The following is a 16,089-nucleotide window of genomic DNA, read 5'->3' as shown; positions in this document are numbered from 1 at the left end:
AAAAAAGTAAAAAATAAAAACAGCATTAATTCAAAATAGTTTTTCCCCCTAACAATATAAGACTTTACTATAAATTTTATCAATTTAACACATCCTTTCTAATAAAAGTTTTCATTAAACAATTATAAACTATTGTTACAAATTATTTCTATTTTAAATAAATGCTGTTCTTTTTGACTTATCAAAGTATCCTGGAAAAAGAATCACTGGTCCCAAAAAATATAAGTAATGATGCTGAAAATTCAGCTTTGATCACAGGAATAAATTATATTTTAAAGTATATTAAAATAGAACACAGATATTATAAATTGTAATAGTATTTCACAATATTGCATTTTTTTTCTGTATTTTTGATCAAATAAATGCAGCCTTGATGAGCACTTAAAAAAACAAACAAACAAACAAAAAACCTTACTGGTCCCAAACTTTTGAACAGCAGTATATATGTGAACATTATTTGTGGCTTTCTTCAGATGTTTAGTTTACAAGTTTAATAGATACTTCATTTTGTAGAGGCTGTGAAATTGTGTGGCTCAAAGTAAAAAAAAAAAAAAACTATTTCCATGAATTTTATGCTAACTTAAGCATAAAAGCTAACTTAAGTTTTTCTCTGTGGGTCAAAGACGAAAGTTTAAGCATAAAACAATAACTGTAATACTGCTTTAAATTGTTGTTTTCCCCCAAATTTAAAAAAAAAAAAGTTTTCTATTTTCTCCAAAAACTTATTTGAAACCTCAAAAGTAGACACTTTACTTTGTGCTTTCTATTGACATAAAATTACTATTTTTTCTTTTTTTTTGTAACTATCAGCATCTTCCACATTTTTAATGCAATTTTATTTTTTTTTATTTTTTTTACAATTTAATTGATAGTTTCGGAATAAAAGGTTGGATTTATTACAAAAATAAATAAAGCACTGACCCCAAACTTCTGAACAGTATTATATCACACAGTCTCTCAATTTAAATTAATCTAATCTGCAGTACAGTAATATTACTACATTAATATTGTAAAATATTAATACAAATTTCCTATTTGAATATATTTATATTTTTTTTCTGTGATGGTTAAGCTGATTTGTTTTGTGGAATACATGATACATAATTTCTTCCAGGATTATTTGATAAATAGAAAATACTAAATGCAACAGAATTTTTCGTAACTTTCAGCATCTTCCACTTTTTAATGTGAAACAATTGAAACAATTCAATTGATAATTTCGAAATAAAAGGATTCATTTATTTTAAAAATTAATGATAGATAAATAAATCACTGATCCCAAACTTCTGAACAGTAGTTTATCACGCAGTCTCTCAATTTAAGTTCATCAAATCTGGAGTACAGTAATATTACTAGAGTAATATTGTCAAATATTAATACAAATTTCCTATTTTAATACATTTTAATTATTTCCTGTGATGGTAAATCAGATTTTTTTTTTTGTGTGGAATACATGATATATTCTATTTTCCAGGATGATTTGATAAACAGAAAATGCTAAATGCAATAGAATTTTTCATAACTATCAGCGTCTTCCACTTTTTTATTGCGAAGAAAATCTTTTAAACAATTTAATGGATCATTTCTAAATAAAAGGATTCATTTATTTAAAAAAAATGACTGACCCTTCCGAACAGTAGTATATCACGCAGTCTCTCAATTTAAGTTCATAAAATCTGCAGTACAGTAATAACCACAGTAATTTTGTAAAATGTTAATACAAATTTCTTATTTTAATATAGTTTAATTATTTCCTGTGATGGTAAATCAGATTATTTTTTGTGGAATATATGATACATTCTTTTTTCCAGGATGATTTGATAAACAGAAAATGCTAAATGCAATAGAATTTTTTGTAACTATCAGCATCTTCCACTTTTTTTATTGCGGAAAAAAATAAATAAAAACAATTTAATTGATAATTCCAGGAATAAAAGGATTAATTTGTATAAAATAAATTACTGACCCCAAACTTCTGAACAGTATTATATCACACAGTCTCTCAATTTAAATTAATCTAATCTGCAGTACAGTAATATTACTACATTAATATTGTAAAATATTTATATTTTTTTTCTGTGATGGTTAAGCTGATTTGTTTTGTGGAATACATTTTTTGATAAATGATTATTTGATAAATAGAAAATACTAAATGCAACAGAATTTTTCGTAACTTTCAGCATCTTCCACTTTTTAATGTGAAACAATTGAAACAATTCAATTGATAATTTCAAAATAAAAGGATTCATTTATTTTAAAAATTAATGATAGATAAATAAATCACTGATCCCAAACTTCTGAACAGTAGTTTATCACGCAGTCTCTCAATTTAAGTTCATAAAATCTGGAGTACAGTAATATTACTAGAGTAATATTGTCAAATATTAATACAAATTTCCTATTTTAATACATTTTAATTATAAATGTATTAAATAATTAAATAATTCCAGGAATAAAAGGATTAATTTGTATAAAATAAATTACTGACCCCAAACTTCTGAACAGTAGTATATCACGCAGTCTCTCAATTTAAGTTCATCAAATCTGCAGGTGTAGTATTACGTAACATAAATTATGTTGACTCCCCATTTTCTCTTAAAATCCTTCATTAACTGTTATTTTTAGTATTAAAAAAAACACCCAAACTAGATGTGTGTGATTGGTTTATTACAGTGCCATACCCATCAGATCTTTAAACAGACATATCACTTTTTTTTTTAAATCATCAGAGCCATTCATACACTCTTGTGATTTTATTTCTTGTTTTACTGCAAGCCAAGCAAACAGAATACGTCATTATTGCTGAGAATGTTGTAGATCACAGACAAAAATTCCCCCTGGCTCGAAACCAGAGAAATTACAGTCCATTCGAAACACACAGAGCTTCCCTGTGAAACGGAGTTTCAATCTTAAAATCAGACATTTTTGTAAATTCACAATCGGTCGTAAAGCACGAAAACGGTGTGAGAATGCAATCTCGACAACACTGTTAAACTCAACTGAGGCATTAAATGTTCCAGACTAATGAAACTACAGTGCAAGTGTGACAAGATTCACCAGAATGGACTAAACGGCGTAGTGACAAACATACAAAGGTAGTTGTTATTTAGCTTACAGCGTGGGAGAATGTTATTGCCTTCTTTATCTGATTGCAATCTCTGCAAGATGTCGGTGAGCACACAAACACTATGGACACATGCTAGACTCGAATGTCTTCAACCAAGTACTTTTTTTCCCCTCAAATCGAACACTAAATGAATGTGGAAAATTGACTGATGATAGAAAACAGTGGAATAGACACTCGAACAGTTCATGCATATATATTGCTGTTTACGTATTGAATAAGAAATAACCGCCGAAGAGATGATGTGATTCAGGTTGCCCTGAAAAGTTAAAATATGGCTTATATTCTGATAATTAACCCCTCTTGCTTGATTGATTAATCTGTCACTAATATCTAAAGCTCCTCGTTAATCGGAATATGTGTAAATGGTGTAGTCGGTGTTTTGCTCTAGTGCGCTCTCTTCTCGTCGAAGTCAGTACACGTTAAAATAATATCTAAAGCTGCGTGTGCTTGAGATTATTCAGGGAATTACTTCTTCAGCATGTCCTGCAGTGGGCCCGGTAGATACTTCATCATCGTGTCCATGATGTTTTCTTCCTCGTCGTCATCTCCACAGCCAGACGGTACTGCTTTCTTTGGACGGGTCAAACTGCCTTCGCTCGCTTGCTCCATCGCCGCCTGCGCCTCCGCTTCGGCCTCCTCGCGCTTCTTAATGCCATACTGTTACACAGCCATAGAGTTTGTATTAATAAATAGCAAATAAAGTTAAGAAACACAGTCTATATTGACAAAGCTAAGTCCACTTTTGCGCTTTTTAGGGTTTTTAGTTGAATGTTTCCAAACATTTGAATCATATATGTGACCCTGGACCACAAAACCAGTCTTAAGTCGCTGGGGTTTGTTTGTAGCAATAGCCAAAAATACATTGCATGGGTCAAAATTTTAGATTTTTCTTTTATGCCAAAAATCATTGAGAAATTAAGTAAAGTTCATGTTCCATGAAGATTTTTTGTAAAATTCCTACTGTAAATATATCAAAATGTAATTTTTGATTTGTAATATGCATTGTTAAGAACCTAATTTGGACAACTTTAAAGGTGATTTTCTCAGTCTTTTTGATTTTTTTGCACCCTCAGATTTCTGATTTCAAATAGATGTATCTCAGTCAAATATTGTCCGATCCTAACAAACTTATTTATTGAGCTTTCATATGATGTATAAATCTCAGTTTTGTCAAATTTAACCTTATGACTGGTTTTGTGGTCCAGGGTCACATATGATATACTGGATGATTACTGAATGATTTGCGTGGAAAATATCACGGTACAACCATGGTACAATGACAGTCACAATTTTACAAATAGTTAACTTGATATTACCATATGTTATATATACTAACTGCAAGTTAAGTTTAGTAGTAATTATAAACATTTTTTTTTTAAACAATTTAAACATTTTAAATGTTTTTTTATTGTCATCAAAGTATGAAAGCCTATTTCTTCCACTGACTAAAAAAAAAGGTAATTGCAGTTGATTTTTTTATCTTACAATTCTGACTTTTTCTTGCAATTGTGAGTTATGAGCTTCAGTTCTTACTTTTTTTCTCAGAAGTGTGTGACATAAACTCGCAATTGTGCGAAATAAAGTCCGAATTGTGAGATTAAAAAATCGCAGTTATGACTTTTTTCTCACAAATGCTAGTTTGTACCTTGCAATTCACTTTCAATTCACACGAGTTTATATAGTAATTCTTTTTTTTTTTTTTGCAATTCTGACTTTTTCTCTCAGAATTGTAAGATATCAACTCGCAATTGCGAGTTATAAAGTCAGAGTTGTGAGATACAAGCTTCAATTCTTACTTTTTTCGACAAACTCACAATTGTAAAAATGTCAGCATTGTGAGTTGTGAGATAGAAATCGCAATTCAGACTTTCTCACAAATGCGAGTTTATACCTCACTTTTCAGACTTTTTCTTGCAATTGTACATTTTTTTTAATTTTGTGATTGACTTTTTTGGCAACTCTGACTTTTTTCCTCAAAACTGTGAGATATAAACTCGCAATTGTGAGTTATAAAGTCAGAATTGTGAAATAAAAGCTTTAATTCTTAATTCTGACTTTTTTCTCACTGATGCGAGTTTAAGACTTTAGAGAGGATTAAGTTTATATTACGTAATTTAATTTACGTAATTACGTCTTTTTTTTGCAATTCTGACTTTTTCTCGGAATTGTGAGATATAAACTTGTAATTGCGAGATATAATGTGCAATTTTGGGGGGGGGGGGTAATATATATGGAATAAGATATGTTCTCAGAATTGCGAGTTTATATCTAATAATTATGACATTTTTCTCCAATTGAGAGTTTATATCTTGTAATTATTTTATTTTTTTTGCAATTCTGATTTTTTTTCTCAGAATTTTAGATATAAACTTGCAATTCCGAGTAAAATCTCACAATTATAAGAAAAAAAAGTCACAACTGCAAAATATAAACTTGCAATTCTGAGAAAAAAAATCACAATTGCGAGTTTATATCTCACATTCTGAGAAAAAAGTCAGAATTGCAATATGTCAACTCGCAATTGAGATAAAAAGTCGCAATTATCCTTTTTGTTTTTTATTTAGTCGTGAAAATCGGCTTCCATACATATCAAAGGGATCAAAATGAAAATTACATAAAGTAAATAATGACAATTTTTTTTATTTTTGGATGGACTACCCTTCAAAAGCAAAGTTCACTCCCAGAATAAACAAATGACGTAAGCAAATAAAGTGGCCTGTACAAAAAAAAGGTAAAACCAGAGTACACAGACGAAGAACTAACCACGTGTGACTTTTCCAACCTTACTATGTAATGTGTAAAGATTCATGGTTAAAAATTGTATAAATATATATATATATATATTTTAAATTACCAATTGTTTCGCTAGATAAGACTCATATTCCTCGACTGGGATCATGTAGAGCCTTTTGAAGCTGCATTGAAACTGCAATTTGGACTTTCAACCCATTGATCCTCATTGAAGTCCACTATCCTGAAATGTTTTCTTTAAAAACCTTAATTACTTTGCAACTGAAGACAGAAAGACATGAACATATTGGACCTCATGGGGGGATGAGTAAATTATTAAGAAACCTCTGGAGGTGAACTTCTCCTTTAACTAGATGAAAAAAATGTGTTTGTGTGTGAAAGGATGGCTAATGATTATTTTCCAAAAGCAGAGATCTGATTATAATGCAAGTCCTGTTGGTGTCTCTTACCTTGTCTCTGATGCCCTGTCTTATGGATTCCCGCTCTGCTTCCATCTTAGCATGTTTGGCCTTCCTCTCCTCCTCTTCCTGTCTAAGAGCTTCCTGTCTCTCCTCTTCCTTCTCTTTTTCTGCTTCAGGGTCTTTCTCCTCATCTCCTCCCAACATTTTACCAACATCAGGGGGGCCTCCTGCAAACACAAGCGAAAGAGCATAAAGTTATGTTTTTTTAAATGATAACTGGATGCAATTACAAAAACTATGTATAATTACATTGCATTTCATGATCATACAACAGTTCAGGCCTAGATTTTTATAAATAGTTTAATTAATGCAACAATAGGCGAACATCTAAGTGTATACTATTTATAGCGTACATAAATGTGTTGAGAAGATTTGATGTACTCAGACTTAGTAAAAGTTAAAAAAAAAACTTAGTAAAAAAAGCCCAACAAACATGCAAAAAGCAAAAGCAAGTTAACTTATAAATAATAAATTCACTGCAGCAGGTCAAGTAACCTAAAGGCCCACAAACACATCCCTAAGCATCAAATGAAGAATCTACAGTATCCAACCACTGAAAGAAGTCCTGTGCACTGGATTAAACAGTAACGCTGCAGAGCATCCTAGCAGGAACAGGAATAATTCATAGGTTGGTCAGAGTACCGCTGCCTCTGTCCCAGGGAGGCCACACCATGCCTCAACACGCTTCCAAAAATATACAAAGGGAATGTCACTTTGCAAAAGTCCTCATGCCTCTAGCAGTACACAGAGGACATTTAGATTCAGTTTCGCATTCAGATCTCCCAAGGCTTCTTCAGCAAAGTCTGGAATGCGAAACGAGGATATACGTGACAATAATCTGGCTTTGTGTGATATGTGCGACATATCGAAACCCACACACACAGATCAATTTCTGTGGTCTGGCTCTCACCACCCACTAAAACACAAACTCCACATCATCAGAACATTACACCACAAGGCGAAGAATGTACTAACAAGTGCAATATCAAGGAGCAAACTCATCAAGAATGCACTGAAAGCCTGTGGCTATGCAGAACGGGCCTTTGTTAAAACAGCCAAGATGTCCAGCAAAAACACACACAAAAAACTAAAAGGATACAGAAAAGTGTCTATGTATATTATCTCAGTGCCTCTCAATGTCTGTATATGTTCTTGAGTGCCTGTCTATTTGTAACCTTGGACCACAAAACCAGTCTTAAGTAGCATGGGTATATTTGTAGCAATAGCTAAAAATACACTGTATGGGTCAAAATTATTAGGATATTAAGTAAAGATCATGTTCCATGAATATATTTTGTAAATGTCCTACTGTAAATATATCAAAACTTAATTTTTGATTAGTGATATGCATTGCTAAGAACTTCATTTGCCTTTTTGCACCCTCAGATTCCTGATATTTAAACAGTTGTATCTCAGCCAAATATTGCCCTGTCCTAACAAACACATATCAATGGAAACCTTACTTATTCAGTTTTCATATTAACAATTGAACTTATGACTGGTTTTGTGGTCCAGGGTCACATTTTTCTATGCAGTGCTGCAATGCAATGTTTTTGACTCCTGTGAGTGAATTTAAAGCATATTTAATAATAATCTGGAGCATTCAAGGACAATATGAAAAAAAATGAGCAATGGCAATCACATAGTGGTGAAAAAAACAAAAATTCACCAATCTGGTAAATTTACAGTGATAACATATGGTGTTGCATGTGTTCTCCTTTCCGCTTTTGTACCTCTCAACAGATGGCACCAAAACGGTTCTCTGTCTAAAACGTTAAACCAAAGCTGCTTATTCTTTCAAGTCTATGACTGAAGACTCGCTGTCACTAATATCGGTGTTTTTACATTTTTATTTTTGGGACGGTGAGGGCAGCTGGTGCTCTTCACATTGTCCTCTGCTTCTCTGTGGCCTCGGTCCAGTGGTGACATCAGCTTTTCTACTTTAAACACACTCGGGCTCGAGTCTGCAAGCGCTGAAGCAAATATTTGAACTGCACGGCCATTTGGGCATCCAGATCACAGGACCACACCACATTGCTCCACACAAACAAGCTTTCACTTACAGCATAGTGAAAGTGAGAGCTGGTCCATTATTATATGAATATAACAAGAGTCTTGCCAAAATATACTGTGGTGGTGCCACTGGCCTGAATGATAACAAATAAAATCATGCACCATGGTATTTAAAAGGTATTCCATGGCGTAGTCCACAAACAGGGTATACTTTGATTCAAAAAGTTTATGTTTGCATACTATATGTGTGTACTGTGTATATTTATTATGTAATATATAAATACACACACATACATGTATATATTAAAGAAAAATATGTTCGATTTATATGTAGAATATTTAAATTTATATACACTATCGTTTTATATTGTAAAAACATTTAGCAATATTACTGGTTTTTTTCTGTATTTTAAATTTAATAAATGTAGCCTTGACGAGCATAAGAGACTTCTTTAAAGACTATTACAAGTCTTACTAACCCCAAACTTTTGAACTGTAGTGTATATTATAAATGATATACAAGCGTTTACATACAAATATTTATATATATATATACAAATATATGTGTGTTTATATACATAATAAAAATAGACAGTACAAACACATATAGTATGCAAACATAAAGTTTTATTTATCAGTTTTATCGATAAATGGTGACTAATCATTTTGCAGCTCTAGTTCGAATCATTAAAACCCATGTTTTGTGTTGGGAAACTTCAAAGTTCATCAAACATATCTAATTTATTATATGAAATTAACCTAACATGAAAACTAACTAGTTAGCCTGTCTCATCTTAGAGATCTTGACCCTTTGGATCAAACTATTAAATACAGTAATGTCATAATTTTGACAAACCGTTGAGTTTATTGTTCACTGTAGTAAAATTAAAATTTTAAAAAACATAAACCAAAAAAATATATTTAGAATATATGAATATTTAGCTGTTAGGAAAGCAACTCTTTTACCACGTCTTTCCCATTACTAAATATGTAAGATCAATTAAAATGGGTGACACTCAGAAAGTGGACATTTTCTATGCCATTACGAATAATAAATATTTATAAATTGTCTTCATTGCTGCACAACTGACTAACATCATCAAGCTAAAAGCAACTCTTAAGTTTTGTACCTTGTTGAAATGTCTTCTTATAGAGTGTTTTCACGAAGTGTCATCAATTGGCTATATTGTAATAAATATAGTTTTAATAAACTGAGCTTAAACAATGTCACTGAACCAAACTTAACTCACAAATTTTGCTGATTATTGCTGAAAATGATTAATTATTATTATGTTTTGGGCTGTACTTATCGATTGCACTGGAAATAAACATTCGGAGTTCTATAGACGGCCAAAAGTTATAACAAATCAAGGAAAAGAGTGCAAAAAACTGTCTGAGATGCAAAAGGAGTTTGTGTTTGGCTAAAACTGAATCAGGATTCTTAAATCTTGTCAACATTTGTGTTTGTTCTTATAATTTACCGTAAGGTAGGTGAAATATTAAGCTAATATCTTAATTAATACTGCTCGTGCATATCTTTACCACCTCATAACTTAGTTTGTCAAAATATTGTGCCTTTCCCTGCTTACTAAGTCTTTCTCTATATGATTTAGCAGCTTCCACATGTTTTTTTCCCCAGTGCTGTTGTATCCGAGTATCGCCAACATGGCCGCGCATCCACGTAACTGACCAAACCGTGAGGTAAGTGCAAAGCTGCAAATATTGCAAATTGGTGTGTCTTACCATGTTATTTTAATGTATTATCTTAATTATGAACACACTGGTTTGTAATGCAAACAGTTTTACCGTTTACTGCACGTTGTTATTCTTGTTAGCGGAGTCCACTCTAATTAGTAGCTACCACAGTGAATTCCACTTAGGTAACTGCAGGGGGCTCCAAAGTCCAAAAATACACAGAACTAGGCTATATTCAGCTGCTTTAACCACTCAATTCTGTCACGCAAGTTAACCCTTATGTGTTGTTGTGGACGTTTTCGTCCACTGAGGGGTGCTGTTGAGTCTTAATTTGGCCACAACTTTTTCTCTGTTAAAGCAAATTAAATGATAAATGATCATTAAACGATCTTATTTTGACACATATTTTAAGAAAATGCTTTGAAATTTTTCAAAAACTCAACCGTATGCTCTGGGCAAATTTACTACCCTTTCGTTATGTTCGTGGATGAAAACATCCACTAAATTAAACTGCTGTAAAAATTTATCAGATAAATATTTTTTTGAATTTTTTTTGCATAAATCTTTTAATCAACCTCAGTCCTGATCAAAACTACCAAATCTTTTGAAAAAATTCTGGATTTTGACTCTTTAATTGTCAAGTTCATAAATGATGTCACTGATTTTGGAAAAAAAAAACACACAAAATGACTTATTTTCAATATAAAAGGTAATTGTGGACTGGATTTTTTTTTTTTTTTTACCTTTTTAACAGTCTTGGACATGTGAAAGATTAGTAAGAAGATTGGCTTTCATGCATTGTTAGTTTTGGCGCAGCATCAGATTTAAATTTTTTCTCCCTCATTTGTTGTTCGTGGCTGTTTTTGCCCCATTGACTTCCATTATAACCACATTTTTTGATTGCAAAGCCATGACACCATATAATGATGAATTCTTGATTGTTTGTGGTTTTCCCTGTTGGGAAGAGGTAAAATTAGTCAATTTTACTGTTGATTATCAGTTAGCCCCATTAACCCTTTAGATAGGCCTTTGCAAAAAAAAGCTTAGTTTTACATAGAGTTCTATGGAGTATAACGGCATATTATAGTGTGTGTGTGTGTGTGTGTGTGTGTGTGTGTGTGTGTGTGTGTGTGTGTGTGTGTGTGTGTGTGTGTGTACCTGGTATTCATCACATTGTGGGGACCAAATGTCCCCACAAGGATAGGAATACCAGTAGATTTTGACCTTGTGGGGACATTTCTCAGGTCCCCATGAGGAAACAGGCTTATAAATCATGCACAAAGAGTTTTTTTGATGAAGTAAAAGTGTGCACAATCTCCTGTGAGGGCTAGGTTTAGGTGTAGGGTAGGTGTAGGGCGATAGAAAGTACGGTTTGTACAGTATGAAAACCATTACGCCTATGGAATGTCCCCATAAAACATGTAAACCCAACATGTGTGTGTGTGTGTGTGTGTGTGTGTGTGTGTGTGTGTGTGTGTGTGTGTGTGTGTGTGTGTGAGTGTGTGTGAGTGAGTGTGTGAAAGTGTGTGAAAGTGTGAGAGAGACCTTTGTGCACCTTGATACGTCTGAGAAAATCAAAATAAGCACCTCAGCTCTCAGAACGACATGGAGTAAACAAAAACAAAGTAAGTATATTTATGTATTTGTTTACCATATAGTTCTGAGAGCTGAGGTGCTTTTTTTTATTTTCTGAGATGTATCAAGGTGCACAGAGGTCTCTCTCACACTCACAGACACTCACACACACTCTCATACACTCTCACTCACTTTCACACACTCACACACACTCTCATACACTCTCACACACTTTCACACACTCACACACACTCACACACACATACACACACACACACACACACACACACACACACACTATAATATGCCGTTATACTCCATAGAACTCTATGTAAAACTAAGCTTTTTTTTGCAAAGGCCTATCTAAAGGGTTAATGGGGCTAACTGATAATCAACAGTAAAATTTACTAATTTTACCCCTTCCCAACAGGGAAAACCACAAACAATCAAGAATTCAGCATCATATGGTGTCATGGCTTTGCAATAAAAAAATGTGGTTATAATGGAGATCAATGGGGCAAAAACAGCCACGAACAATAAATGAGGGAGAAAAAATGAAAATCTGATGCTGCGCCAAAACTAACAATGCATGAAAGCCAATCTTCTTACTAATCTTTCACATGTCCAAGACTGTTAAAAAGGTAAAAAAAAAAAATCCAGGCCACAATTACCTTTTATATTGAAAATAAGTCATTTTGTGTGTTTTTTTCCCAAAATCAGTGACATCATTTATGAACTTGGCAATTAAAGAGTCAAAATCCTGAATTTTTTCAAAAGATTTGGTAGTTTTGATCAGGACTGAGGTTGATTAAAAGATTTATGCAAAAAAAAAAATTCAAAAAAAATATTTATCTGATACATTTTTACAGCAGTTTAATTTAGTGGATGTTTTCATCCACGAACATAACGAGAGGGTAGTGATTGTGAACAATGCACAAGGGTTAAAAGAAACAGAATTTGCAACAAAATGTGCAGACATGTTAGCCACTCTGCCATAGTTCGGTGTAATGTTAATACATTTGATGCTCATATATTCAGTTTAACCTCCTGATTTCTTAAAAAAGTAGAAAAAAATCAGCCTTATTGTATACCCCATTCATGAAAGGACGCGAAAGATAGAAGGACAGAGTCCTTCGAGCAGAAGCATATACAGTGTGTCTCTATAACACGCAGGAGATGCTAAACGCCGACTAGTGTTGCTTTTTAGACAGTAGCATATCATTCTCTCCGGAGCGTTAAGTTGAACATCGAACGACTTCCCGGGAGCGCGCACGTGACCACTGCTGCAGTACTACAGCACTGACTCAAGTCCTTCAATGCAACTTCCAATCTCCCAAAGGAAATATAGGCTATACACTCACCTCCCAAAGCTGCCTTCATCAGGAAATTCATGATGGCTTTTCAAGTGTTCCTGTCCTTGTACTTGAAACTTCAAATATATGAGACCAGATATCGTACAGTCAGATCTGCAAACAAAATAAACACTGGTTTTATTATTAGGCTAATAATAATGATGATAATAGCAAAAGTGATGATACTGCAGCTCAGTAAAACATGCACAACTTGATCGGAACGTCTTGTCCTTCAGCTCACAAGGTGAAACCAGCTTTGCACATGTATTTTCTTGCAGCTCTGGTCTCCGAGCAAAAATTACAGTGATAAATAACACTCCCATCTTCCACAGTGACAGATAATCAAATCCCTCCGTGCAGCTGAAGCTGAAAGCGACAATCAGCTTGTCACAATAGCAAGCCCATTGTGCTGAGCTAGTTCAATTCATTTGCCTTACTGTCTATCACCGCCGTGTATATTTTAGATAGAAAATATACCTATCAACTTCCGGGGGTCAGAGATCCAGAAGGTAACTTTGGACTTATCGACCAATGACTTCCTTAATCCACTGCAGGGCAGCCTATTTAATCATACGGCCCAAGCTCACTAGGATGTCTACAAAGTGTTTTGCCTGAGCAGTCGTTCCGACCTCAGTAGTCTTGGTGCATTACCTTACTTGAACCCCCGCCGCAAAGGCTCGGCAGTATCTAGCACACAAGCCGTTTTCAGCACCACCTTCGCTGGACAGCGCCTGCTCGTGACCGCGCACCTCCAGCAGCCGAAAGAAATGCGGTGTAAATACCTGCTCGGGGTCCGCCAAGGGGAAGTTGACGTGGGCCAGTTGTGGAGTACGTGTATGATCAACCCGCTATGAGCATCCCTGAATCTCCAGGCGTCTCTTCCTGCTCGCCCAGCGCCTATCAGAGTGTTAGCCACGAGAACTGCAACCGGAACGCAAGACGGTGAAAGCCCTGTGCATCACACGCAGCCTTTTTCCATCAAAACATCCCACGTCCCCAGCCGGAGAGAGAAGCAATTGATTGGAGGTGCCGGTGTGAACACGCCTCTGCCAGTGCTATGCAGCTGATCCTTCCGCTACTGTTGGAAGCTTCGTTTAACAGATGCTGTCAGACCTGGAGAATGAAAGATGGAAGGATCTTCGCCCCTCATGTGTACTTGGGCGTCGGAGTCTCTCAAGAGAAAGTGCTGATTCAGAATCTATGGCTCAGATTGGGCTTGCCCTTTACAGGTACAACTCATCCACATTATCCCACACCATGGCCCCAAAATGCACCTAAGGGAATGAATGTGATGACAAAATTAACAGTTCATTACTGTTTTAAAAGAAAGAATACTTTTTATCCACCAATGATGCAATAAACGAATCAAAAGTAACAGTAAACATTTACAAGAAATACTATTTCAAGTAAATGTTCTTCTGAAAGTGCATCAAAGAATCCTGAAAAAAATGTATCATGGTATAAAAATATTAAGCAGCATAATGGTTTTCAACTTTGATAATAATATGAAATACTTGAGCATCAAATCAGCAAATTAGAATGATTTCTAAAGGATCAATTGATATGGGTACAAAAAAAAAAGTTTTGTCATTGCAGAGTGAGCATATGTGACCCTGGACCAGAAAACCAGTCATAAGGGTCAGTTTTTTGAAACTGAGATTTGTATAGCTAAATAAATAAGCTTTCTATTGATGTATGGTTTGTTAGGATAGGACCATATTTGGTCGAGATACAGCTATTTGAAAATCTGCAATCTGAGGGTGCAAAATATCTAAATGTGGAGAAAAGTCCTTAGGAATGCATATTACCAATCAAAAATTAAATATTGATATAGTAGAGAATTTACAAAATATCTTCATGGAACATTACCTTTACTTAATATCCTTAAATATGATATTTTTAGCATAAAAGAAAACTATTTTTGGCTATTGCTACAAATATACCTGTGCTACTTGAGGGTTTTGTGGTCCAAGGTCACATATAAGACACATCTTTAAAAAAAACATTTAAAAATCTTACCTAACCCCTAATAACGATGGCGATAATTGTAAATGATAACATTTAAAACTTAAAGTTAGTTTTAAAAAAGCTTACTTTTTGGTAAATAAATACATTTTGGATGCATCGGATTAATGTGTGCTGACATAAACTATTACAATAACATGATTATTAACTATTTTTTAACATAAAACTGTAAAAATGCATGTCAGCTTTACCCATTTGGCAATTACTTTAAGTGCACTGCATTTACAAATTAGATGGATGAGGTCACCCTTCCCGTTCTAAAAAAAAGAAAGGACGTTAGCTAATAAATATACAGGCATTTATATTCATGCCAGAACATAAAGTGGCATTTAGCAAGTGCTTTTTATCCAAAGCATCCCGCAGAAGAAGTAATTATGTACAGAGACAGTACCATTAAGCATAGAAAATGTGATTTTTCAAGACATTTATGCAAAAAGCTGTCTGACACTAGGAAGAATCAATATCCAGTGAGACCTTGGGGACATATTCACCTTTTAGCCGAGGACACGCCACATGACTCTGCATGATTCAAACACACCCTCGCTCTTAGGGCAACACTGCAGTGCGCAAAGGTTCTCCCTACAGTCATAACACCTCCCTGTTGCTGTAGTGTTGTTAAAAACTGGGCTGATGCAACTGACCTATGAAAAGGTTTAGTATTCCGGTGTTCTCTGCGCTGGGAGGAGACTGTATGTTTGCCAAACGGAGAGAGTTAGAAACTCAAACAACAAAGTATTTATTTAGTAGCTCTAAAAGCTAAAAGGGTGTACAGCAGATGCAGTTCAGCTTCTCTTTTTCAAATAAGCAACCATCGGCTTTCCTTCATTTCTTTCGTCACGCAAATAATGTCTAACGGGTCATTAAATCTAACACTGAACAGAAAGGCCCACTGAGATCATCAGTTGCATTGATCATGAATGTAGATCAATATTGAAGGACTCAGAGAGAGACTACGGATGTTTATGGTCCGACTGTTTCTGCTGAACTTTTTATTCTGCGAGCATTTATCTCTTCTGGACGGCAGCCAAATAGGAAACACTGATTTATTCACTCTCGACGCAGAGAGCTGAGTGGACAAAATGAAGGGAGA

The 16,089-nt window shown here is 34.3% G+C and overlaps 1 protein-coding gene across 3 annotated transcripts; it reads right to left on the bottom strand.

The window, feature by feature from the left end:
- Positions 1 to 2,650: 2,650 nt before the first annotated feature.
- On the bottom strand, positions 2,651 to 14,134 carry cplx2a (complexin 2a). Of its 3 annotated transcripts, none has more exons than XM_073842899.1 (4): positions 13,757 to 14,134; positions 12,984 to 13,088; positions 6,328 to 6,506; positions 2,651 to 3,784 (listed from the first exon to the last, which is right to left on the bottom strand). In XM_073842899.1, exons 2-4 carry the CDS (start codon positions 13,012 to 13,014, stop codon positions 3,593 to 3,595), a joined length of 402 nt encoding a protein of 133 aa, XP_073699000.1. In that variant the 5' UTR covers positions 13,015 to 13,088; positions 13,757 to 14,134; the 3' UTR covers positions 2,651 to 3,592. The 3 variants fall into 3 exon arrangements, with proteins under 3 accessions (XP_073699000.1, XP_073699001.1, XP_073699002.1); XM_073842900.1 differs by having other exon boundaries at positions 13,626 to 13,765; XM_073842901.1 differs by lacking the exon at positions 13,757 to 14,134 and adding an exon at positions 13,452 to 13,599.
- Positions 14,135 to 16,089: the final 1,955 nt, after the last annotated feature.

This window comes from Garra rufa, chromosome 6, assembly GCF_049309525.1.
Source record: "Garra rufa chromosome 6, GarRuf1.0, whole genome shotgun sequence".
Classification (NCBI taxonomy): Eukaryota; Metazoa; Chordata; class Actinopteri; order Cypriniformes; family Cyprinidae; genus Garra; species Garra rufa.
Note: the sequence above shows the minus strand (reverse complement) of the source record. Positions and strands in the feature narration are given on the sequence as shown.